This window comes from Barbus barbus (genome assembly GCF_936440315.1).
Source record: "Barbus barbus genome assembly, chromosome: 4".
Taxonomy (NCBI): domain Eukaryota; kingdom Metazoa; phylum Chordata; class Actinopteri; order Cypriniformes; family Cyprinidae; genus Barbus; species Barbus barbus.
This window is the reverse complement of record NC_136732.1, coordinates 35061452-35087113: the sequence shown is the minus strand read 5'-3', so window position 1 is coordinate 35087113 and position 25662 is coordinate 35061452. Positions and strand designations below refer to the sequence as shown.

The 25662-nt window shown below is 38.0% G+C and overlaps 2 protein-coding genes across 4 annotated transcripts in view; both read right to left on the bottom strand.

Moving 5' to 3' along the window:
• LOC306868544 (KAT8 regulatory NSL complex subunit 1-like) overlaps positions 1 to 8252 on the bottom strand; it is a gene marked incomplete at its 3' end in the record, with an annotated part of 62276 nt that extends 54024 nt beyond the window's left edge. Inside the window, 1 exon segment of the mRNA XM_079414776.1 lies at positions 8144 to 8252. Coding sequence (XP_079270902.1) covers positions 8144 to 8194 — 51 coding nt within the window. The 5' untranslated portion in view covers positions 8195 to 8252.
• Positions 8253 to 9783: 1531 nt separating this feature from the next.
• Positions 9784 to 25094, bottom strand: LOC306860799 (cell division cycle protein 27 homolog). 3 transcript variants are annotated; one of them, XM_079402730.1, is made up of 20 exons: positions 24932 to 25094; positions 23735 to 23810; positions 22650 to 22797; positions 16665 to 16790; positions 15594 to 15691; positions 15295 to 15467; positions 14924 to 15135; positions 14675 to 14786; positions 13913 to 14028; positions 13736 to 13835; positions 13566 to 13635; positions 13431 to 13493; positions 12847 to 13019; positions 12571 to 12723; positions 12271 to 12479; positions 11992 to 12109; positions 11647 to 11775; positions 11325 to 11399; positions 11064 to 11229; positions 9784 to 10992 (listed from the first exon to the last, which is right to left on the bottom strand). In XM_079402730.1, exons 1-20 carry the CDS (start codon positions 24956 to 24958, stop codon positions 10904 to 10906), a joined length of 2433 nt encoding a protein of 810 aa, XP_079258856.1. In that variant the 5' UTR covers positions 24959 to 25094; the 3' UTR covers positions 9784 to 10903. The 3 variants fall into 3 exon arrangements, with proteins under 3 accessions (XP_079258856.1, XP_079258854.1, XP_079258855.1); XM_079402728.1 differs by having other exon boundaries at positions 13431 to 13635; positions 24932 to 25091; XM_079402729.1 differs by having other exon boundaries at positions 9784 to 10989; positions 13431 to 13635; positions 24932 to 25067.
• Between the last annotated feature and the right edge of the window lie 568 nt (positions 25095 to 25662).

Genomic DNA, 25662 nt, shown 5'->3' with positions numbered 1-25662 from the left:
TTCCTGAATGAATCAACCATTTAAGTGATTCGGTTCAGTCGCAATGAATCACTTATTAACAGTGACTTGATGCCACTTAGTCACTATTAACTACGACTTTTCCCTCAATAAATTCCTAATTCACTGCTTATAGTTAGTAAGATAGCTAAGTTTAGTTATTGGGTAGGATTAGGGATGTAGAATAAGGTGTTAATATGTTCTTAATTACTACTAATAAATGGCTAATCGTCTTGTAATATACATGCTAATAAGCAACTAGTTAAGAGACCCTAAAAAAAGTGTTACCCTGTGCATTAGTGTGAATGCAGCCTGTTAAAGCTGCCACTGTCTATGATCTCATCAGCAATAATCAAACGGCAATAAAAGAAAAAAAAAAAAAACATCTATTGTCAGTAAACTTTCGGATACTTGAACACTTATTTTAAGTAATTTATTTTTTAAATATCGTGCTTATATATAAAAAAAATAAAAGTAAATTTTGCCCAAAATAAATTTGATATAAAATTTCTATGAAAATATAGCCGTGTGCAGTAATACTGAAAACTGAGAATGTGACGCATCGTGATATTGAGTTGATAATGATAGTCATAATGGAATTGAATCGTGGAACCAGTGAAGATTCACACCCTTATTTTTAAGATGGCAGTACTGACATACATAGATTCCAACTATAAACAAAAAGCAACGAAACTGCAATTTTGGTTAAGTTGTAAAGATGTATTTGCACAGCAGAAGAATTAATTGAAAGACTCTGAACTATGAGGTACTGAATTGTGGAGTTAAACCGTTAAACAGTTTTTCACCAATTCTGTGTTCAGGATTGTTTGGGCGGGGCTAAAACGGTGGCTCGATGATGCAATGGAGCCACCGAGTGTGGCCCCGCCCCCAACACTATAATAACTGTTGAAAGGTCAAGTTCTTAATTTGTCTTTTTGAATGCCTGTGATGTTAGATATACAGATTCTAGGCAGGGACGGTTCTAGTGTGAATGGATACCCGGGTCTTAGCCCAGAGACATCAGAATACATACAACATAAAAACATGGAGCGGTCACAATTCGCATCTAGAAAAGCGAGCTGTACTGCTCTCTTTTCTTTTAAAGCTTGCGCTCTCGTGGCGTTTGCCAATGCTAAGCAACCATGAGCAGCGCTCGCCTTGACGACGAGAAGGTTTCAACTCACTGCAGCGCAAATAACGAACCTGCACGCTCAAACATGTATGGCTGTATATCAGTAGCATCCATTCAGGTGGTTGTAGCGGTATTTGACAGTTGAGAGAGACAGCCGCTTTCCCACGAGTGGGCATTTGGCTGGGTGGTTAATAACACATTTTTACACAACGACACATTAATACAAACTCAGAACACGTATTTTAATATCACTTTACACGGACTTTAAAAAAGGTTGTTTAAAATAAACAAGATTTTTTAATAAAACATGATGTGAGCTTTATGGGAACAGGGGTGTGCGTAAAGGGTACAAAAATGTACCCATTAAGCACAGCCAGACTTTTTTCATGTAATGATGCATCTTAATTGAAATGCTTTTGCCATTTAAAATAAAATTAAATATTTTTGTGCGAGAGATTAACATTTTATTTTAACATAACGTCTTGTACTGAAACCAATATCGTGCACTAAAAATGACTCAATGTAGATTTTGGTGAGCTTAATAGGTACGTTTACCCTAATGTTTTTCTAGCAGAGATATGAGTGGCTAAGAGATTCACTTCTCTTTAAGTTTTCCTCATTTTATGACATTCGTGCTCAACAACAAATCACAAAACAACTTCCTGTCGTGTGGAATTAAACTGAAGTCTGGTATTGAATACCACTGACATATCAATCAGAGTGGTTGTACTGCAGCTCATGTGACCTTTGCCAGTACAAGATAACTGATCTTCAGGCTATTCTTGGAACAAAAAATAAATAAATAAAACTGTCAGTCACACATCAGATTGTGTAAGAAAAGCATGAGACGGTCTTTGAGCACATCCAAACCTCCCTGGGTGGGGTGAAGCCTTGTCAAAGCCTTTTATCCGTCATCTCTATTAAGGAACTACTAGTCAGAATAACTCTGACCTTATTTCCATTTTTCTTCAGAGCAGTGTTCCATGAAAACACTGGAACCACACCTATAAGAGCAGTGATATCCCACAAAAAAAGTGGTTGATTTATTTTATTTTTTATAAATGGCATATGGTGACAAATCTCTTTAAGTCAATTTAGTGGATACAATGCAGATAAACAAATAAGCTGTAGGGTAAACGTACCTATTAAGCTCACCAAAATCTACATTGAGACATTTTTAGTGCACAAGATATTGGTTTTAGCACAAACGTTGTTCAAATTAAATATTTTGAGAGAGATTAATATTTTAAAATGACAAAAGCATTTCAGTTAAGATATACATCATTAAATTCAAAAAGTCCGGCTGTGCTTGATGGGTACATTTTTGTACCCTTTAAGCACACCCCTGTTCCCATTAAGCTCACATCATATTTTATTAAATATTCTTGTTTAAGGAAAATGTTTAAAGAATAATTGTAAAAATATATATTTTTTGAAGGTACAAAGTCAGTCACAATCAGTCGATCAGTTATATATTCATAATGAAGTGTCATCTAAACACATTGCAAAACCTAGACTAGTCCACGTTCAGCTAAGTAACACATTCAAAACAAACCAATAAAACATTTCATTCATGGGGATGAACACAGAAATTAGCCTCATTATAAACCTCTTTTTAAATGGTTGTTAACTTATCTAAAGTCTTTTAAGGCTGGAATACACTAAATCTGTGGAAAATCAGGGCAAAAATCATGTACAGTCAGGAGAAGTTGATGCTAGTTGCCAAAGGTCAGAGCCAGTCTGCAGATTTGAGTCGACTGATTCCATAGAAAATCGATTAACTTAACGTGACGACCATCAGTTAATATTTAAAGTCTGTTTATGAAGTATTTATATAGACGTTCAACGTGGAAGAGCTTAAAGAGCTTAATTGGAGCAGCAACAATTTTAATAAATTTCATGTCATTTTTATTAAAATAACAGGATTTTTACTAAATAAATAGTCTAGGTCATGTATTAAGTTCATACATATTTTAATATGAAAAACTATTATTAACAATATTCAGAAAGGCACAGAAAGCAAATAACGCGAGCCACTAAAGGGACATGGTTAGCTCCTTGCTAGCGGTAGCCTGTGACAGTACATAAGATTTCACTCTCAGTAAGGAGAGATGAGGATGATGGCGAATGACTTACAGATCCTGAGCACCACTGACAAGCATCTGATCTTGTGAAATGTGTGGTAAGTACTGTTGCTCCATAATGTAAACATAGTTTGTGTGATCGCGTCTCTTGAAAGTGAAACTATAACGCGATCGATGGATCGTTCAAAAGCAGTTTCAATGCCTCGCATATTAATAACGGCTCCCTGATGCCCGCGTTTTATAATACAGTATAATTACCCGACGATATAACTGCGAGAGAAAGTATTTAAATATATATTTTCCTCCCTGTGCTTCCTTCTTGCTGATGAGCCGTACTGTGAAACAGCCAATCAGAGCAGAGCTCAACATTGAGCAGCACTGTGAAACAGCCAATCAGAGCAGAGCTCATTATTATTCATGACCCTGCCAAATAAGCCAATAACAGACAGTTTCATTCTAGGGAGAAATCCTAGGGTTGTTAATGGACATGTAAAATCGTTTCTGGAGATTTTTTGCCCTTACCTAGGCCACATACCTTCTGTGTAGATATCAGAGAACAATTTAAAATACTGTATCAATGCATTCTATGGCACCTTTAAAATAGTGTAGATTAGTGTACAATGTTTTATAATAATAATTTATTCTATTTAGTGAACATTTCGTTCATTTAACATTTAAAATTGGGGGCATCCAAGTTATTTGACACATTTGAACATAAAAAAAAAAAAGTAACAATAGTTACTTTCCCTGGTAATTATTTTCTTTTATAATGGTGTAACTCAGTGTTTGTGAGAACTAGCAATATAACTAATTACTTTTTTAAAGTAACGTGCCCAACACTGCATACTATACAATGATTTATTACTTGTCTTTGTTGAATACAGAATATAAAAAGCTTTAAAAAAAAAAAAAAAAAAAAAAAAAAAAATCGCACATTAAATCGCAATTGCAATATTGGTAAAAAAAATAATAATTCACAATTAGATTTTCCAAAATCGTTCAGCCCTAGTCCTGTCTCACAATCAAACTGACTCCACTCTCTGCTCAAAGGCAAATGGTCTGGTGGATGTCTCCAGCCCTGGCCTTGAACTTTTCAGAACATCCTTGATGTCTCCAGACACTGTTTGTCAGCAACTTGCACTTTTTCACTTTTCATTTTTAACCTCCCAGAGAGCAAAGTCTTGCCAAACTAATCCCCTACCAAAAAGAACAGAGTTCAAATGTGGCACTTAACAGATACAAGTCAGGAGCTAAGCCTTTTAAGTTTAAAATAAAACCAGGCCTTTGGGGTTCGGAGGTCAGACAAAAAGCAGGTACTGTAGGTGACATTGATTTATACTTCAAACTGACATCATTTGTAAATTACAAAGTAGTATGGGTATCAATACTCAAATGGATCATAACAGGAATAAAGAAAGATTGATTTAAATGCCTCAAAGAAATAATTCAATTCTCTTTAAAACTCACTTCACAGCCTTCAACAACGTTGGAGCAAAAATACTTCAATGCAGCTCAACAGCTGAGATCTGCAGCAGCCCACACAAAATGTACATCACGAGAGAAACAGACAAATAATAATAATAAAAAAAAAAACAATATACTATAGTGTCTACATGACTTTAAGGTCACATTATTCTACCTAGAGCTAATTTCTTGCCCTTAAAAATCACAGAGGAAAAAAATTAAATAAAAGTGATTTCAAAATGACTGCACCGCCTTGAAACAATTAAGGCACTTAGTCAATGGTATTGATGTGTTACATAACAGGGGGGGGGGGGGGGGGGGGGGGGGGTGATGTAGGACAATGATAAATCTGGACGGATGGAATGAAAAGAAAGTACACAACAGCTCATAATCATATGCCGACCCCTAGAGACTCTTAAAATATCCCACAGACAGAGCTTAACAATACAATACATGTGCTGTGTACAAGAGAGCAAGTTTAATATGGAGAAAAACATCTAAAACAGATTGATGTTCCAGTAAAGAACACAAAAGCACAGTACAGACCTCAAAACCAGGAAATAAGAGAGTGAACGGAAAACAAACAGCACGAGAGAAGAGACATGGCATTTCCCATTAGGGATCAATACAGTATCAATCTATCAGAGGAGGGGGGGGTTTGGGTCTAGCAAGTCTTTGTTTCAACCATGTTTTAACCCCATCTGGGGGAAAACACGAGGTTTCAGAAACAAATAGGCCTTCGTTTAATAAATAACAGTCTATGTCTTGTGGGACAGACAATATGTAATGTATCTGAACGTACTATAAAGGGCTAAACAGATGAAGGTACAAAAGTCAAATGTGCCACGCAAGACATATAACAATAAAATCGCGTCATTAATCAGGAACATTAAACGCGTCTTTAAACCATAAACATCACGTACACATGCGGAACCTGTTATATTTGAGACCTAAGATCAAGCGAGTGCTGCGAAAAATATCAACGTAACACATTATATAATGGAAAAGTACAGCGCGTTACATTAACCACAGGTTGAGCAGGTTAATGTTCTATTAACGTTACACATAAAGCCCTCTGCTGTCCACAACCAGGAAAAATACTGCGCTAAATATAAATAAACCCCCAGATTATACGGAAAACAAGGGTTAGGTCGAGCTTAAGGCCATGAAGAATCGCTGGCGGCGTTTCAAAAGCTGGCGTGGTGCTACTAAAACGGCATTTTTGTACGTTATTTGGAACGTTTCGAGACGCAGCCGAACGTTGCGCAGCGCAAAGGGTTCTAAAAAGAATTCTTTCGCGACGTCAGTCCGGTTCGGCGGGGCGAGGACAGAACTAGAGGGGAAAAAAAGAGGAGGAAAACAACCATTTATTATGTAACGCAGCTAGGTTAGTTATGGAAAACTTCCCGTGTCCAGGCTTAATACAAAAGTTGTAACTATTTACCACCCGACTGCATTATTTTTGGCACATACATGCGTATATTTAGTACTGAACAGATACCGGAAATCAATTTGTGACTTGTTTTCAGAATAACATTTTCTCCTCACATTGAGTCTTAAAGGGCCAGCAGCTTGCGTTGACTGTATTATAATTAATCTGTAACGCATAGGCCTGGGACAACATCCAGTAACTGAGGTAGTAATGCATACGACTCGCACCAGCACAAACGAAAGCCTGCTGATCTAGATGCAGCACACATACTGCGCACCCACTGCACGCGTTTATCCTACTCAATGTAAAAGCGTGAACGAATCGTCTCGCGCTAGATTACCAACTGCGCGCTTTCGTAAAGTTGACACGTATAATTATGTCGGGCTGATTTTGCAACCTTGATGGTCTGACTTGCAACGCCGCCTACTTCACGGGTTTAACCAGAACAAACGGTGGAAAATAACTACGGAGAGCGAAAAGCGTCCGCAATTGTAAGAGTTAACGTGCCCTCGACTTGCACCGTTTCACCGCGCGTCGATTTTAAGTGCATAAATGCGCTAAAAACGTCTCGAGTTGCCTCACGCTAGCGAGTTATAAACTAACAAAGAGAAAAGGAGGAACCTACCACGTGATGAGGAGCCGATTCCGGGGTAAATGTATGCAATAAATCGCCACGCTTAAGAAATATAGCAGTAATAACTGACAGGCAGAAGCAATTATCCAGATGCAGAGCTCGCTGTTGCACGATCAGGTGGAAAAAATCCCGGGCCTCTCGCGCGCTCCGGTGCTCGGTAACCCCCCTCCTTTTCCTCCTCCCACTCCTCCGGGCTGCGTTTAGGAATCACGAAATGGGCGAAAGAAACGGGGGCAGTCGAGCTATAGGAGCCCAGTCGGCTGTTGTTCAATCGCCCCCGACAAAAGCCGCGAAAAAGCAGTGAAATGTATCCCTTTTCCGGTCGTTCTTTGAGCGCAGTCCCTTCTCTCCTTCCCCGGAAGGTCTTCGCGCTCGATGTCGGCTGAGAAAACCCCGCTTTTGTCCGTTTTTTATTGTTGTCGGTCGAGGGGGAAGCGACGAGCTCTGAAAATGGCGCCTCGCTCCTCTCCCTCGGATCGCGAGTCTGACAAACAGAAAAAGCGGCGCGGCGCAGTGGCGCACTGCTCTGACCGGCCGCTAGAGGCGCTAGGCTTCCTGTCATGATGCGTCAGGACAATAGGGGGCGCCACAGTGAGGACAAAATTTACTCTAGCAGCAAAATATTACATTGAAATGCTCGTATCATTAGTCGAAAACTGTCAAAATACTAATTTGACCACAGTAAAAATGTTTAAGCCTTAACAAAATAGCATAGTTTAACATACGGCTGAAATGAACACAATAAATAGTACCTAGAGCCCTGCCCAGTGTTGCATGCTTCTAGAAAGAGGCTCTAAAATAAATGTGACACTAGAAGGGAACTCAAGGGTCTCTAAAATGATTAAGAGACAGGAAATATTCGAGAAAATCCTACTAAATGAAGTACAATAAGACATAAAACACTAATGACATCAGATGGCACTGCACTGAATTGCTATGCATATAAACGTTTTTCTTGACCCCTGAATGTAAACTAAACTAAAATGCAAGAACTGTAGTGATAGTAATTATAATCAGGCAGAAAGACAAAAAAAAATGGCAAAAAGTGAATAATTAAATGTGGAATTAAAAGGTAACAATACATTTCTAGCTTAAAACTCTGTGGCTAAGGCAGCTTTTATCATAACGTTAGAAATTATGAAACCTAGTTAAGCTTCCTGTTCCTAGAGGCCCTCATAAATAAAAAGACAGCACCATCTACTGTTTAAAAGGGGAATAGTTTAACTACCTTTCTGTGGCATGTTATTTAGCTGATCTTTTTTGTCTGCTTATTCTAATAACTTTAAGTATGCATACTGCATGTGCATTCCCCTAAAATAGTAAGTGTGACTGTATTTAATTAAATAATAATTGTCATTTAATTAAAACAAAAACGCATATGACTTCAAAGAGTGTCAGACCTTAGAGTTGAGTGGGTTCGGTCTAATCTGGTGCTTTACTGGAGCCTCCATTATTAATCCAAATATAACTTGCAAAGTCCAAAACGAACAAGACAGTGGTTCAACCTGCAGTCTGTAACACAAACAAAACAAAGACTGTTAGCATTTACATATTTACACTTTAAACCCTCTCAAAATTTTTCAACTTTATAGTTTGTTTAAATATCAAACCTAAATATTTGTTTCATAAAATAGAGCTACTGTAAACATGTCTTTAGTCTGTCACTATCAGATTTTGGGAAAACAATAAAAAAATAAATTTTAAACGTATCAAGCTTAATAAATCATTAAAATGTAAATGAAGGGAAAAAACGTCAAATCCAAAACAAACAGCGCTTCCGAATGCAGATGATGGAGTTAAGGACTGTGTTTCAAAAACACACAAGCTGTCTTCCTAGACAGCATTTCTGACGACATTCGCGCGTTCCAAATACTGTCTAAATAGGCAGCTCACTAGGTTTTGGGACACAATCACATACAATCAATTCCAATGTAATAATAATAAATAAAAACTTGTACAGAAAACAAATAGTAGATGAATACGTATATTAGATAATGTATTAATTAGATAAGTTCTTTAAATATAGCCTAATATTAATTTGATTGACTCTAAGCAGGCCCGTTGACTGTAGGTTTAGCATGCTAACATCATCAGCTGATAGTCTTTGCTTATATTACAGCCTTTCTTTCATCCCCACTCACATCTTCAAGACGAATTCAAAGGGTCGGTTTTTAGCGGACATTCTGAGCTGTAACCACGGGGAACATGTCAAGTTTAGAGTCGTTTTAATTTTATCTGGAGCTTAATTCTGACAGACTGAGAGATATTTTGTACCCAAACAATTTTTGGCCTGTTGACTACAATCTCCGGGATGAAATTACTTTGTCATAATGTCTTCCGCTCACTGAATGAGAGGAAAAATGAAACCTTGTTTTCTTCTAGACCTTACTTAACCTTTTACGTTGAAAACAGTATCTTACCCATGCCAAAATAGCAAAAATAAGTATATTTTAAATGACAGAGTACAGAATTCACGTTCACTTACCTGCACAGATCAACCAGGCTTGAGCCGGAAGTACCGCCTCATTTCAACCTCTGATTGGTCAGTGGGCGGAAAGGCTGCCGCTGATTGGCTGGTTTATGTTTTTAGCAAGAGACGGGCTTACGAGCGAAAGTAAAAAAACTGTAACTTTGCTAAAGAGTTGATTTTTGTGTATTTGTTTGATGTTAATGTCTGTTTAATACATATGTACCAAACACAGTGTCACGTTTGAACTTAAATTAGGCCTAACATAAAGCTTAATATCACAGTATCTTTGTTAGCTGTTGTCAGTCATTGTATAATGTCAACGCTTATCTATGGATATTATTAAACATTCATAAACACGTTACAAGTGCTGAAGCCTTCTAGAGTTGTCCACTGAAGCAAGATCACATTTTAACTTGTTATATTTCACATTAGTATCAATAACTGTAGCAATCATGGCATTTTCGTGTAAACCGTGGTAATTTTACAAACCTATGAACATTCAATGAAGAAACCAAAGTGTGGATCAACCTAAGGCTTCGTATTTTCCTTCAATGACCACATCAGGACTTTCAGTCAAAGTTGTTTATTCTATTACCTTTTAATTCCTTAAAATGTACAATAAGAAGCATTTAGCAGAGATCAAAAACATTTTATAATAATAAACATGTTCTGGTAAAATAAAATCCATGAAAGATACTTTGTGCACATTTTCTATGTTCATCAGTATTGTCCTCAACAGCACCAACATTTCAGAAAATTGTCTCAAGAAGTCTGACCACTGGTCACTGTGCCATACAATAGTGTTGTTAATTTGGACACTGTGGTCTGGTTTCCTAAACACAGATGAAAGTGTGTCAAGAAAACCACCCCACCTATACGCTTATTTAATCAACAAATCAATGTCTTGCAGCTGGGCAAAAAACATGTTTTGAAGGTAGATAAGAGCAGAACAGATGAGTGTGAGAGTGGCAAATGTTTCTGATTAAGACAACATTTTTAAAAAAAAAAAACATAAGTGCTTCTTTAGCATCAGTCACCAGCCAGAACTGGTAATTTCTATTTAACGTTCAAAAACATTTTTCCTCTAAACAGATGGTAATCTGATAGAAGAAATGCAGTTTACATTGAATCTCTAATGCTTTTTTTTTTTTAATGTGGGCAGAAAGTGCTTTTTTTCTCCCAGCAATTACGTTCCTTGATGAAAAAGGGAGGGGAGAGGAATCAAAGGACTACCAACTCTTACACAGGTCTTTATTCAGAGTAAATGCCGATAAAATAACATAAAAGGCCTAAGCATTAAGACAGGAACATCCATGAATGTCTGTGGCTCTTTTTTGAGTCTTCAACTGACAATTAACTTGTTGAGAAGACAGTGGAGTCACTGGCAAATCTGGGCAATTTGAGCTCAGGCAGAACTTGAATTCTGTCTGCGATAAGGGACGCCTGCCAGTGACGATGAGGGATGAGACAGAACCAGAAGATCAGACCGATGAGAGACCTCTAAGGCATGATGACGAGGGGGTGGAAAAAGGCAAGAACGAATGATGAAAATAAAACAACAGAAATGAGGAGGTACTGTTATTAGCAGCAGTTTGTTTTCCTTTTTTTCTTCTTCCTCCTTTTTCAGAGCTGAAGTCTTAAAGTAGCCCCCAAATTGGCATTGTTTCAAAGTCCAAAGTGGTGTCGGGGGCTACAGAACCTCATCGCTCTCCGTGGTGTGGAGCTGCGTGTCATCAGCATCTGTCATACTGCTCTCCTGTGACTCCTCCACCTCCGCTGCTGAGAGCAACGAACAACATTACATAGTGCACACAGGGCCACTTAAATGGATCACTGGGTAGTAGACTTACTTGAGTAGTAGGGATAGTCGTCAGGAGTGACAGGTTCGTCATCATCTGGGAGGTATCGCTTATCTATGGCCTCTTTGATCTGATTATTGGCCCCTTTAGGGTCCAAGTCCATGGCCCAAGAGAAGTTCATTAGCGCCAGATGAGTCTGGCCAAGCTTCTTATAGACCTATATAGATGATCAATATTTTTTAGTAAAATAAATATTTGATAGATAATACACACAAGTATACAACTTTTTGTATACTTGAGTTGTAGCAGTACCTTTCCAATTAAGAAGTAAACAAGGGACTCTTTGGGCACTATTTGTTTCAGTTCTTCAAGCTCCTGCAAAGCCGCCTGTAAAGAATAAATCAGTTAACTTTTAAAAAGATGGTTAGACCAAGTAAAGAAAATAAATACATTTATTGTAGCAATGCTTCGAAGTTGCTTCAAACAGATCTCAGATGCAGCGAAAGCAACATTTAATGGCAAGACTTTAAGACTTTCTGCTGCAATTTAAGACCCTTTGATACCTTAATTTGTGAAAGCATGAGTGAATGCTGAATCTTGACTGCTTAATGTCATGATACAAGTTGGGGAGTACCTTGTACTTTTCATTGGCGAAGAGAATAGAGGCCCTATGGAATTTGCATAGCGGGTTCTTGGGGTCGATGCTAATGGCTCTGTTGAGGGTCTCCAGTGCATGGTCTGATTTCTTCAAAGCATGTTGAACCTGACAGATGCAGCAATGCAATAATTCAAGCATCAAAAATTTGAACAGTCAACACCATGTTTTTCACCTATTTATGTATAATAAACAAGTACATGTATGCTAGTCTGGCATTATCAACCTCAAAATAAATTGCACTATTATTTCCCAAAAAAATGAGAGTGTGCGGGCTGCTTTACTTTAGATTAACATTATTTTCTCTGCATTAGATTTACTCACCACTCCAATGTGACAAAGCAGCACAGAGCTCTGAGGATTGATGCTCAAAGCCTTCTTGAAATGAATCTCGGCTAGGTTAAATTTCTCCTGTTTGTAGTAAATCATTCCCAAGCCGTACCTAGCATAACAGACAGAAACATTAAGCCTTTTTACTGTTAAAATGATAAATGTTAAACTAACAATGGCGATATAAAATGAACAGTTTTATTTGACACATTTCTGGTTTCATCTAAAGTAGTGTCTCATTTCCAAAGCCAATGAGTAGAGTCTGAACCGTACCAGGCATTGTAGTGACGTTTATTGAGGCGTATAGCATTGCGGAAGCAGCCCAGGGCTTTCTCCAGCTCCTCTGTGAGAACTAGTTCATGCCCTAATAGTGTGTATGCGTATGCAAAGCTGGGGTCCACCTGGATGGCCCGTGTGAAGAACTTAATGGCTATGTCATGTTCCCGCTGTAAGCTGAAACAGTTACCAGCTACACACCAGGGCTGTACACAGAGAGAGGAAGAAATAAACCATAAGAAAAAGCATTAAAGATCTGCAAACCCTGCTCATTTGCTATATTACTAAGAGACGTACCTCTGGTGAGTTTTTGTCCATGTCAGTGAGATCTTTAGATAGGGCGGAAAGCGCCACATCCTTCTGTAAATGCCAGAGTGTTGTGGAATAGATCTCCATACCTTCCACTCGATAGCTCTCAATGCGCCGGACTTCTGAAAAAATCCTCTCCGCCTGGTTAAACAGACACACAAATTCAGTCTTGATTTTCTTTTCTGCAATTCAATGTTTGAATGATTTTTTGTCTCCATGTTCAACCATTGATAAATTCCTGCAATTTTAACAGCCCCGACTCACCTGCATGTATTCAGCCAATTCAAAGTGAGCTCGTCCGATCTGACCCAGCACCCAGCCTGTGTTGTAGTGGTGTGAAGGCAGCTGACTCAAGATGTTGATGGCTTCTCTGCAGTTGTAAGAGCAGAGAGCAAGATAGCCCCTCCCAATATCCCGCATCAACGTCATCAGCCCATCTGAATAAAACAGAGGAAACAAATCCAAGTTTTGGTGGAGTACATTTTCAAAATGCATGATAATAATTAATAATCCTTATAATAGGATTCACTTTCTTTTGAACAGTTGTTACAATTTGTTTATAGTTCTTTAAAGTCAGCATGAAACGGAAGTTGTGATAGTGTTTTCTTCTCTATTGTAACAACAAATTCTAAGAGATATTTTGATTAAAGATTATGAAGGCACATAAATTAAAAAACAAGTGCACATAAAATGTATTATTTATATTATTATAATTAGTTAATTAAAATATATTATTATAATTAAAATATAAATACTGCAATATTTCATTAAAAAATAACTTGTTTTGGTTGTATTTGATTAGATTTTATTCCCTAAACACATCTTAAAAAGAAACAAATCTCAAATACCTGTAGCAGCCTTTTGCAGATTAAAAGCCTGGAACTGCGGTGAGCTGATGTTGCCTTTTCCTTCTGATATGGAAGAATCAAGCTTGAGGATCTCGATGCTCTCATTAAGGTTAGATGGGGTGATTCCTCCCTTACCCGTTTTCGTTTTGGTCTTTCGGTTAGGAATCTTGGTGGGGAACTTCATTTTCAGCTTCTTGCTGTTCTCCTGTTCAATTCCATCATTAAGAGTGTTGATAACACGTCCTCTCAAAGAGTGGTTGAGGATTTTGAGGAGTGCATGCATAAACTTGTGTGTGAAACAGTACCTTGGCAGTGGAGCTGGCACTGGTGAAGAGTCTTGAGCTCCGCCGTGGCTGCACATTTGGGGGAGCAGCAATGGTTGGGCTTAGCACTTGTGGTGTAGTACTACAAAGCAGAAAGATGTCATCAGAAGCCATTATCATAGCCATGAGTTGCCTGTAGAAATGTGTGGTGACATGTACCTGGTCTGTGGGGCAGTGGTCTGAGTTTGGTTGAAAGGGTTTGGAATGACCTCTCTGCTGTTTCCACTCTGTGCAAACACTGACTTCGTCCCCACTTGGCTGATTCTACTGATGGCCTGAAATGGCAAAAAATACAAAAATCTTGTTTTAAAAAGACATTTATCATTTACACTTTGATTATATAGACTATAGACGTTCTGTCTAGTAAAACTTTTTTTAATAAACCTTACATAAATACAATTTTGAAGATTTTATTTGGATAGTGTGTTTATAAATGGGACACAGAAAGGTTTTTTCACACTCTTTTTGAAACTAGTACAGCGGAGAAACATAAAACGTAGAATTAAATGTGAAGAATAACGAACCCAGACAATTTAAACATGGGATTAAATGTACAAAGACTAACCCAGACAATTTAAAGAAAAAAATCTGCAAAATCACATTAACATACAAAGTACACATCAATACCATTTTTGTATCAGAAACCTGCCCCATTCTGCTAAAATTAACTCAGTAACCAAGGGTTAGCCAAACAAACTTAACGATACAGTAATACAAACAGGTGTACAAAAAGGGTGTAAAAACTAAACTACATTACTCTTTTTTTTTTTTTTTTTTTTCTAATGAAATAAACCTAGCCCAATGTTACACTATTTTAAGGAAAAAACACAATTATACAAAAGCGTAGATCACAGCCCCTGAAAAACTCAATTCCCATGGAAGTACTTTAATAGCAAGCGGCTAGAAATAAAGGAGGCTTACCTTCTTCGGAGGGCCAGGCGGAGGAGGAGGTTCCATCCCACTTCCACTGTGACTGTAATTCTGCAGGTAAGTTGGGTCTCCCGGGCTCGGCTCCAGAGGCAAAATTCCAAAACTACACAATTTTAAACAGATAGATTACTAGAATGAAAACATAAGAGCCAAATCATGACATCCATAATTTGAATCAATAAAAGTACTTGGGATTACATTAAGAAAGATGCGACGGCCTTAGTGATCTATGGTCATTACCTTGGTGTGAGGGGGCTAAGTGTGGCCGTGCCCCCCAGCAGACATCGACCGCTCTTGGGTTTGTTTTGCACTTGTTTGGATAATAATGAGCCACCGGTGCCCAGTGACACAGAGTCTGGCGAGATGACGGAGGAGTCGATGTAGGACACAGAGGAGTCCGTATTCAGGGAGTATTTTGAGTTAGAAGATTCTAGATTGAGCCGGTTTAGCTCCTTTAGAGAGAGAAGACAATGCCAAGATATGATGTAGAAGACAATCCAGATTCACAACGTTTAACATGTCCCCAAACAATACCTCATATACTTCATGCACATACATTATCTCCCTATATAACACAACAAAATGCATGAAAACCCACAACAAAGACATACCAAAGTGTCCTGTGGGGTCTCCATTAGGACAGTGTCAACTTGTCGATGTGCCATGTTGTTACTAGGTGTGTGCGCAGGGCTGATGGGAGGAGGGGGGACGACTCCTCCGCTGCCTCCACTGAAATTCTGCAAGGAGGTCAATCTAAAGATCTGCTCTGGATCTGGTCGCTCCCCTGTAGCACAGAGAGCAGAGTTTAAAATCATATTATCAGACACCATCTCCTCAGGGAGTCTTGTAACTGCACAGCTTGGATGAGGTTCTTATGATGACCCTAATTAATAACGAGAAATGAACTCACCGATTTGACATAGAGACTCAAATGGAGACCATAAGAAAGGGTTCTCGCTCATGCTTTTTTGGTAACATTCAGCTCCTTTTGCTATCCGATCTGTTTTGCTGCAGGGATAACGAAAAGAGCATGATCATCAAAATTTTAGCCACTGAAAATGTTTCATAACACCACGGGGTGGTGATGGCGCAGTGGATAAGACACATGCCTTTGGTGTGAGAGACCCGAGTTCGAATCCACTGTGAGACACCAATGTGTCCCTGAGCAAGACACTTAACCCCCTAGTTGCTCCAGAGGCGTGCGACCTCTGACATATATAGCAATTGTAAGTCGCTTTGGATAAAAGCGTCAGCTAAATGAATAAATGTAAATGTAAATGCATAAAATGCCATTTTTGGTTCTCCACAACTTCAGAATCCAACAACAATCTTAGGAAAACAGCAGATTTTATTGGATTTAATGTAAATGGCTGAAGGAAAATTTCACATTTACAGTTGTCAAGAAACACAGATTCTGTGTTTTGAGACGGTCATGAAGAAACCCAAAGAATTAGTGAGAGCAATAAAACAACCAACTTACTGACATAAATGGAGGTATACTGCAGTCAAAATACAAAACATTACAAATTGAACACTAGTTGTGTAGTAAAGTCCACATCCCCAAAAGTGATTGTTCTCTTGGTTATTAGTACATGATCAAAGAGTGCAAAGACTGTGAGGCTATTTAACAAAACATCTCATGAAGTACAGGAAAAGAGGAATCTCTCATAAGAGAAAACATAAGCTTTTTAACTTGCCACCTGACCTGAAGAAATTCAGAACTCTTAAAGCAATCTCTCACAGTAACCGAGTGCTGCTCTACATAAGTGCAAAACAAAACAGTCAAAAGAGCCCTGTCTGCCTCTAAATCCATTACAGATAAAGAGCTCTGGTACCAGCCTGCTTCATCCAACAAATTAAACACAGCCTCTCATTAGCGGCTCTTTCCCAGGAACAATCGCTAAGCAGATATTTTCGAATCTTCACTAAGGTTCATTGATTTCAGTAGATGAAGCCAAGTAGCCAAACAAGCTCAACGTACCAGTAGATTTGCCCCAGCAGAGCCAGAGTAAAGCAGGCCGAGTCTCCAAACTCAGTAAGGATGTCATCTTGGCTCTTCTGTTTGTTCAGGACCCCTCCGGTCAGGATCTGCTCTCCCTCTGCCAACCTGGTGGAGAAAAACACAAATCAATCAAAACGGCAAGAAATTTGTAATCAAATTCATAAGATGATAATCACTGTGTTTAGACCTGATGTCAATCTTGAACGAAGGTGAAGCTACTCCTGCCTGCCATAGTATTAAAATGTATAGTTTCAAATCCCACTCATTCTTATGATTAAGATCCTCTTGTATTACATTGCTCTCAGATATGAATGTCAAGTTACTCTACTTCAATACTAAAGCAGGGCTCTACAGTGCGACCATTTCAGTCACATTTGCTCCAGTGCGACTGACCCGATCAGCATATTTGTGTTTGTGCTGAGGGAGCTTTAAAGGTTTCTAACGTACTTGCGTGTTTTTGTAGCGTTGAGTAATGTATCACAGACGTATTCTCTCATTATAACAAAAAAAAAAAAAAGTGTAGACAGAGTGTAAATAAGAGATTCATTGTGCAGTGTAAGGAGCTTCGTTGATTATAATGGAGTTTTGTGAGATTGAGATGAACGAAGATGAGTGACAGCTTTTAATGCTTAAGGGAGTTTGCAAATGTGATATTGATTTAATACAACAGAAGTTATATTAAGTGAATTATATTGTCTGACTACAACACTATTGCCTTATTTCATCAACGAAAATAGTTTCAAACAAAGTCCCAGCCAAGCCGCTGCGCATCTCCATTCAAACACAGCGGTGTTTCGTTTTTGAATGAACTGCGTTTTTAAATTAATCTAGTGAGTCGATGACTCAGTTACCCATTCATAAAGACAGTCATGTATTTCATTCCTGAATGAATCAGCCGTTCGAACGAATCAATTAAATGAATGATTCAGTGATAAAATCAGTGACATACCGCCACCTACTGGCAGTTTGTTAAATTTTTAAAGTATCTTTTCTGTTATTTAAATAATTTAATGTTTCTACATTCAAAATTGTATATTTTGAACCTCATCATAAATTTATGGATTTAATTGCACTTATGCAACCTCTTATCCTCATTAAACATCTGAAAATACATTTACAAGCCACTTGTGTGTTCTTCTGTGCCACCTCTGTTTTACAAATTTATTTCTTAAATACTGATTTCATTTGATTGGTATCTTATTCTACTTGTTTTTATTCTGTTGTTTTAATAAGAAATCATAAAAGCTTATAGTGGGGAAGTCGTGGCCTAATGGTTAGAGAGTCGGACTCGTAATCCAAAGGTTGTGGGTTTGAGTCTCGGGCCGGCAGGGATTATAGGTGAATGTCCAGCGCTCTCTTCACCCTCAATACCACGACTGAGGTGCCTTTGAGCAAGGCACCGAACCCCCAACTGCTCCCCGGGCGCCGCAGCATAAATGGCTGCCCACTGCTCTGGGTGTGTGTTCACGGTGTGTGTGTGTTCACTGCTGTGTGTGTGCACGTTGGATGGGTTAAATGCAGAGCACGAATTCCGAGTATGGGTCACTATACTTGGCAGTATGTCACTTCACTAAATATATATATATATATATATATATATATATATATATATATATATATATATATATATATATATAGAATTTGACAAAATATGACATACTTTTAATTAAGTTAGAAAAATGCCATTACAAAGGTAAAAACAAAATTCCCTGTAAGTCACTTTAAGGAGTCAAATATCACCTCGTAATGGGAAGGTTAATTTTTTAACAGAATTTTTGATTATTGATTTGAAGGTGCTCCTAAATTTTTGACCACGCTCCTAAAAAGAAAAGTAAGCGTAGAGCCCTGCAAAGTAAAACAGTGTTTCCCATACATTGATTTATTTGTGGCATCTGTTCTGTGCAGTGAGCGGCAGAGAAGCAGCACATTCAGTTGGTCCTACCGCAGCAGACTCGTCAATAAATGAGTACAAAACGAGCACCTGTCGCTTACTGACTGTTTGGACTTTTAAATATGAGCGTAGTTCATAATATGCACATAGTTTATTACTCAGACGCAGGTAGTAAGTGCGCTGAATGGGACAAAAAAGTAATATAGCCAAAACCCCCACATACAGCCGCTTTTTAGTGTAGATGGAGTTTAGTGTAGAGTTTAGTGAAAGTGATTCCTGTTTAACATATATTATTGATGGGTTGTGATTAGTCACTATTTATACTTGTTTTATGTAGGGCAACAGAAAATATGTAAATGGGAACTGCTTTATTGGGCATTCAGTTGTATTACAGTATGTGACGGTTCATAAAGTACAACAGATCTGAAGTGCCAAATTTGTCTGAATGCAAACTTGATGTAATGACAGCATAAATATGCAAATTGATATGTGATGTCACCTGCCGCCACAAGTCTCACAAAATCCTGTGAGAAACACTGAATAAAGACACAAGGCTCGTTTGAGATGAGCAAAATCTGCACAGAACTGATCACTGATAGATGCATGCCGGATAGAAATGTGTCCGAGGGCTGTTCACCTTGCTCTGAAGTCATGCTGACATATGCCAAAAATCTCTGGCGATAGCGAATCAACCATGCAGTCAAGCGCAGTTGCTCTCTCCCAGCTGCACTGAACAAAAGCACGATGGGAAACGACTTGGTGGTGACACAGCTTAATTCTCATTGGTTCAAATAAAACACAAGTGTTGTGTTCTCTTCTAAAGCATTGCATTTTTATATTTGGTATCATGTAATTATGCGTGAATATTCACAAACACTATGGCAGTGATTGCACACCTCTGTGGGGGATATGTGACTGTCATATTTCAAAATAATTCTAAAATACATGTTTGTTTTAAAGTCAAAATGGATGATAAATATGCCTTTTGAATGGAATTAAATAGAAAATACTGTGAGCGTCTTGTTCATTGTATTTATTTTCATATAAAAGCAACAGAACTGAAATTATATCATGTCATTTGTTGGTATCTGTTCCACTGTCTTTCCACTGTGTTTCCACTGTTGCACTTATTTCACTCCTCCCATCGCTGCAGCTGCCTACTCTTGCCTATATTTCAGGTGAGACTAGGTACCTCTCAAACAAGCCCACAGTCTACAGCAGGGGTAGGCAACATGGAGTGCCGATGTCCTGCAGAGTTTACCTCCAACCCTGAAAAAAACCTCACCTGCCTGTAGCCCTACCCTGCGTCCCAATGTTCATACTATCCATCCTAAATAGTATGTGAGAATACAATAAGTGTGTCCCAAAGCATAGTATGTTGAAAAGAGTATGCCATAAGTCCCCGGATGGTCTACCATTTCAGGTCAATTTTAGAAGTGTGGATCCTTGCACACTCTAATGGCTAAAATTGCCCACAATCCATTGCGCTTTGGCGAAGGATTCGCTCCAGAACTACAAACACGTATAAAACGCGTTAGAAAAACTACAAACGTGGCGGATGCGCGCGATCGACGGTTAGGTAGAGAGGTTTGCAAAAAGGGGTTTGAGTTACTAATAATCAACATTTAACCTGGTAAAAAAATTTTATTTATTGTTATCCGTGTTAGATTTCATCTGCAACCGCAATGTGAACTTTTATAAACAGGTCGTTAATTTTTAAATGCATCATTATGCAGAAAATATGAGCAAAGTTCTCAGCATGAAAGACCCGCGATTGGCAGATCAACAAGCTACTTCTTTTCTCTCTAATAAGGTAGGAAGTTAAATGAAATGAAATGTGGAGGATGTTAACTGTGACAAGATGACTGACAGGCCAGTTTACAGTGACGGTGCGTGTAACTGCGCGACAGAGCGGTCCGGTAAAGACGCAGTTGTGTGACGTGATGGTACGTCCCAATGCTTGCCTACTCTTCTACTACACAATCAAAATTGTGTACTTTTTCCTTCACCAAAAGAGTACATACTTTAAAGGCGTAGTATAAGTAGGCACATTGGGACGCAGCACTAGTAATTCTGAAGACCTTGATTAGCTTGTTCAAGTGTGTTTAATTAGGGTTGGAGTGACAAAGGTGACAAACTAACCCCCACCCAAGGCAAGTTAATTCACATCGCACATTTCACACACAATGGCAAGTCAAACTGCTTTAAAGGGAGAAGATGTTACACACTGCAAAAAATGCTTTTCTTAAATTTTTTTGTCTTGTTTCCAGTCTAATAATAATAATCAAATAATTCTTAAATCAAATATTTATTTTTCAGAAAAAAAAAAAAACCTTGTTTTCGGTTTGAAATAAAATTATTTTGCTTACCCCATTTGCAGATTATTTTGCTTGTTTTAAGGAAAAACTCACTTAATTTTGACACTTTTTTTTCTGAAAACAAGACCATTTTTACTTGTCTAGAAAATGCTTTTTGATTTAAGAATTTTTAGATATATTTGGAATAGAAATGACAAAAACTCGAAGTAGGAAAGCATTTTTGCAGTGCACCATTCAAGGATAAACACCTTTATATGATTAAAAGACATTTGAGCGACAACTACGGTCTACAATCAACAAGGATTGTTGTTAAGATGTTACATGAACTTTCCTATAGCTCAAATGGTAGAGCATGGCGCTAGCAACGCCAAGATCATGGGTTCGATTCCCAGGGAAAGCAAGAGCTGATAAAATGTAAAAAACTGTAACTTGAATGCAATGTAAGTCGCTTTGGATAAAAGCGTCTGCTAAATACATAAATGTAAATGTAGTCAACAAACCACTGTAAATCTTCATTTCAGCACTCGAATCTTTGAAGCAGCTGACGGGCTAAACGCGAGGTGTTTCTCCGTCTTGAAACAGGCTGTTACAGACTGACACTAGCTATGGCTTAGCGCTGCCTGACTTGAGTGATACTAATACTACTATACATTAAACGCTATGCTTTACTTGTAGGTCGAACAGTTCTCAAATCGACTTCATGTCAGAGTAATAGCTTACTGATATGCGAGACAAATGTTAAGGTCGAGACTGAGGAGCATTTTTGCAAAGGGTAGCGAACTAATGTAGCGATAACGTAACTTACAATCTTCTTAGCTATCGCAACAGCAGCCTCACGCAAAAAAAATGAAACATTCATTTAATTTATCTTTTAATTAATGAAAATTAAACAAATCTTTTTTTGGGGAAAATAAAGGGGGTTTAATATTACAATCAAAACACTGAAGACATATTTTATGATTATTCCTTAAAAATAAAGTTTTAATCATTTTAGTAGGCTATTACGTCCATTCTACTGAACAATAGGACTATATTTCTGCCGCAATGTCTACGATTGAAACCCAAACGTTTATTTTGATGGGTTGCCGTGAATGCCTTAACATTTCTGTGTGTATATATGATATGAGGATAGTTTTACTCAAATGAAACGGTCAAATGCTCATGAATTAACACAGAGACAGGCAGAAGTCATATTTAAATAGTCGTTTTGCGGCTTAATATTTACAAATACTAGTGGGAGTGGGCTCACTTGTGTGTGCGCGTACGTTTGTGTGTGTGCGCATCGGGGCGGAACTCCGCTGAGCGCATTCAGAGCATGCGAATATAATGTAACGTTAGAGACAGAAATGACATGCCGTCGTGTAAATAAGACAAATAGCGTAAGGCTATTTAGTTTGTTTAATAAAAGAACAAGGTATAGACCTGTTCTATAGGAAAGGTAACTTTAAATGACTTATGTTGTGATCTGGCGCTATTGACAAAATAAAATGAACTTGAGCTTCAAGGGTGGCGGGGGGTGCCGCTGCGGCCCGCCCTAAGATAATGGCAGGGGAAACACTGATGCATATAGCAATTGCTTTTGAATATTGCTATGATTGTGAGGTATTGAGTATTGTGAAATTTGAATACAACTACTAAAATTTTAGTATAGTAACAACCCTTATTTTAAACTTTTGGAAGAGATAAACAGATATAGACACTGGGATATGATGATGAGGAGTCATGATTAGTTGGGGAATAATTAGTCGTCCATACTTGCTCAGTTCCACACAGCACTTGGCAAGGAGGTATTTGCATTGTGGCGTGGTGCAGCTGTGTCCTTTCAGGAGGTGGTAAGCCTTATACGCCTTCCCTGAACGGTAGTAGCATGTAGCCAGCAGGAAGAGCGCTTCTTCTGAATGGACTGATAGGTGAGAGGAAAAGGAAATTCAGAGGAAGCTAAATTTAAGGCCAAGCAAAGAAAATGTAAGGAATACATGGAATGGAATTCAAAACTTCAATATGCGCTGTAAATTTAAATGTCTTGAGCATGTCTTTTCTTGTATTATTAAAATGTCTCAAAATTAGACTTTCAACAGATCTCAGGAATAATAATTAAAAAAAAACAAAAAGCTTATGGATTGATTACCTCTGCTCCCAACCACTAGTACATGAAAATTATTTATTAACTGATGTTCTTCCTTAGTATTTTAATTTTGTTTTCCAGAGCAAATCTAAAAAAAAAAATTAAAACAAGATACATTTACTTGAGAAGAAAAATGACAAAATAAGTTAGTCTTGTCTTTTATCAAATTAAAGTGAGTTTATGGTTAAAAGAACAACAAATATCTGCCCAGAAAAATCGGCTCAATTCAAAAGGAAAACAAGTTTTCATACCCACATTTGTTTAAAGCATTATAACTCACTTAATTGTGTTCTGTTTCGCAGAAAACAAGACGTCATGTTCAATTTACATCTCAAGAAATTGTATCTTGATTTAGGGATGTTTAGATATTTGTATTGGAAAACAAAATACAAATACTGATGAAGATATTTGTGTTTTGCAGTGCATGCAACATTTAATGCCATGACCTTATGACTTTAAGAATTTCTGCAACATTTTTAGGCTTTAATTTGTGGAAGGTTAAATTAAGACTTTTTAAGACCTGAAGAACCCTGTATAAAATTAAATTCAGGATTTAAAAACAACAATGCATGCAGCGCAAGTTACTTTAAACCGTTTATCTTGACGGGTAAAATCAATAAAAATGTCAGCTTCCATTTTGAGTCACACAAACTTGTTTTAATGCAATGCCAGCTCTGAAAGACTAGGGGAAATGGAGGATGATTTGTGCAATTACCCTCAGCATAGAGTCGCTCTGCCAGGAATACTGCATCTCGGTAGGCGTAGTGGTTCAGAGCATGCCAGACAGCAGCCTATGGACCAAAACAGAACTGCTGTTACCTTCATCCCTTTAACAGTTGACGAAAAGGAGTATGCGTTACAACAATAATAAACCATAACACTTTATGAATTAGGGTTATTGATTTTATTACCACCTGACAGCAAGTATACACTTCTGAACATCACCATTACAAATGAAATGGGCTCCCATATAAAAAATGATACTGACTGCAGATATTTTTACATACATCATGCATATGAAATGATCTGCTGTCATTAAGTCACGTCTTGATCACAGTTTTAAGAAATGGTGAACGATTTCAGTATATACAAAAGCTGAAGACAAGGAGGGAAACCAGATGATGTTGACTGACAGATGAGATGCATATAGGCGTGCTTGGACGCCCTAAAATATTGTCTAGTTAGGCAGCTCGTTCTTGCTTTGAGACACAGCCAGCGTATATACATTTGAACTGATGCCTGATGTTTTAGCCTGACAGACACACACAGGTTTAGCAGCTGTGCTCGATGAACCGTTGGCTAGCTTGTATTTGACAAAGACTTGCCAAACCTACAACCTTTGACGTTTGTTGGCCCATTAAACACCATAACTTATAAATGTAAAAATCCAATCTTAAAAGGAAATTATATGTTAACATTTTAACGCTAACGAGCTTCTATATCAGACAACTAACCAGCTCCAGTATTGCTAATGCACCAAATCTCTTCAAATGCACTAGTTTGTGTTACTCTTCATATATTTGTGAATACCAGCCATCTCTGTAAACATTCACATTTCCTCAACCCCGTCAAAATAAAACATCACTATCCCAACATAAATCCCAATAAATCTGATAGCTGGCTAACCTGCAAGACAACACATTAGCTTCCTTGAAAACGACTAACAAACAAACTGCCCCGAGTTGACAAGTAGTGTGTTTATTAAAGCAGCTATTGTAAATTAAAATCAAAGCAATAGGTGGTATGTTTAAGGGCAGGTTTTGTGTGAGGTAAAGGACAGAGGCCATTAGCATTAGCTGCTAACTGAGGCCGCGGTGTAGCAGCGCTCAATCATCCGGTCTCTCGCGCTGGATAAAAGTCTTCTCCCGCAACTGGGTCTGAAACAGAGCGCTTTAACATTTAGCACAAATACCTGGACAGGTTCCTGCAACACCGTCATTCCGTAGCCAGGCTCCTCTTCACCTCCTTTTTTTGGTTTCTTTGCTCCTTCTTCAGTTGCTTTCTTAGCTCAGTATCCACTCCAGGCCAGAAGTAGCAAAACTAGCATCGAAGATTTGAACATTCCAACCGTTATCGGTGAATCCGGAAATGCCCGAACACGACCGATTCAAATACATACTTTACGATAAAGCCCGAAGGCTTCCGGAAATGGCCGATTAGGAAAACTCAATGTTCGGAATCATAGGGTGAAATGCAGGTAGAAGCGACATAAAATGCCCACTACGTACAGAATGTTGTGAAGTTTAGAAAATTATGGCTTTTATTCCGAATAACACTACAGGTTTTAACTAAAGACAGTCTCGGTGACTGTCTAAGCTTTTACAAAAATAACATTAAACCTCAATACAACCCCGTTTTTACGATTTAAACAAGACAGTTTATTTATTTGTTTGTAAAACATAATTATATATAACGTTAGCCTAGTATTTATGGGGACAATATAAGCTGGTAACAAGAACCAGTCCAAAGTTATTATTGCACCCCAAAAAAATCGAAAGCAAGCTAAACTAACATATTTTACCTAATCAGATATTCAGGAGGGGTAATATAACAATGGCCTGCATGACATGTAATAAACAATACTATACTATGCTATACTTTACTATTCTATACCATACTATAGGCTATATTACACTATATTGG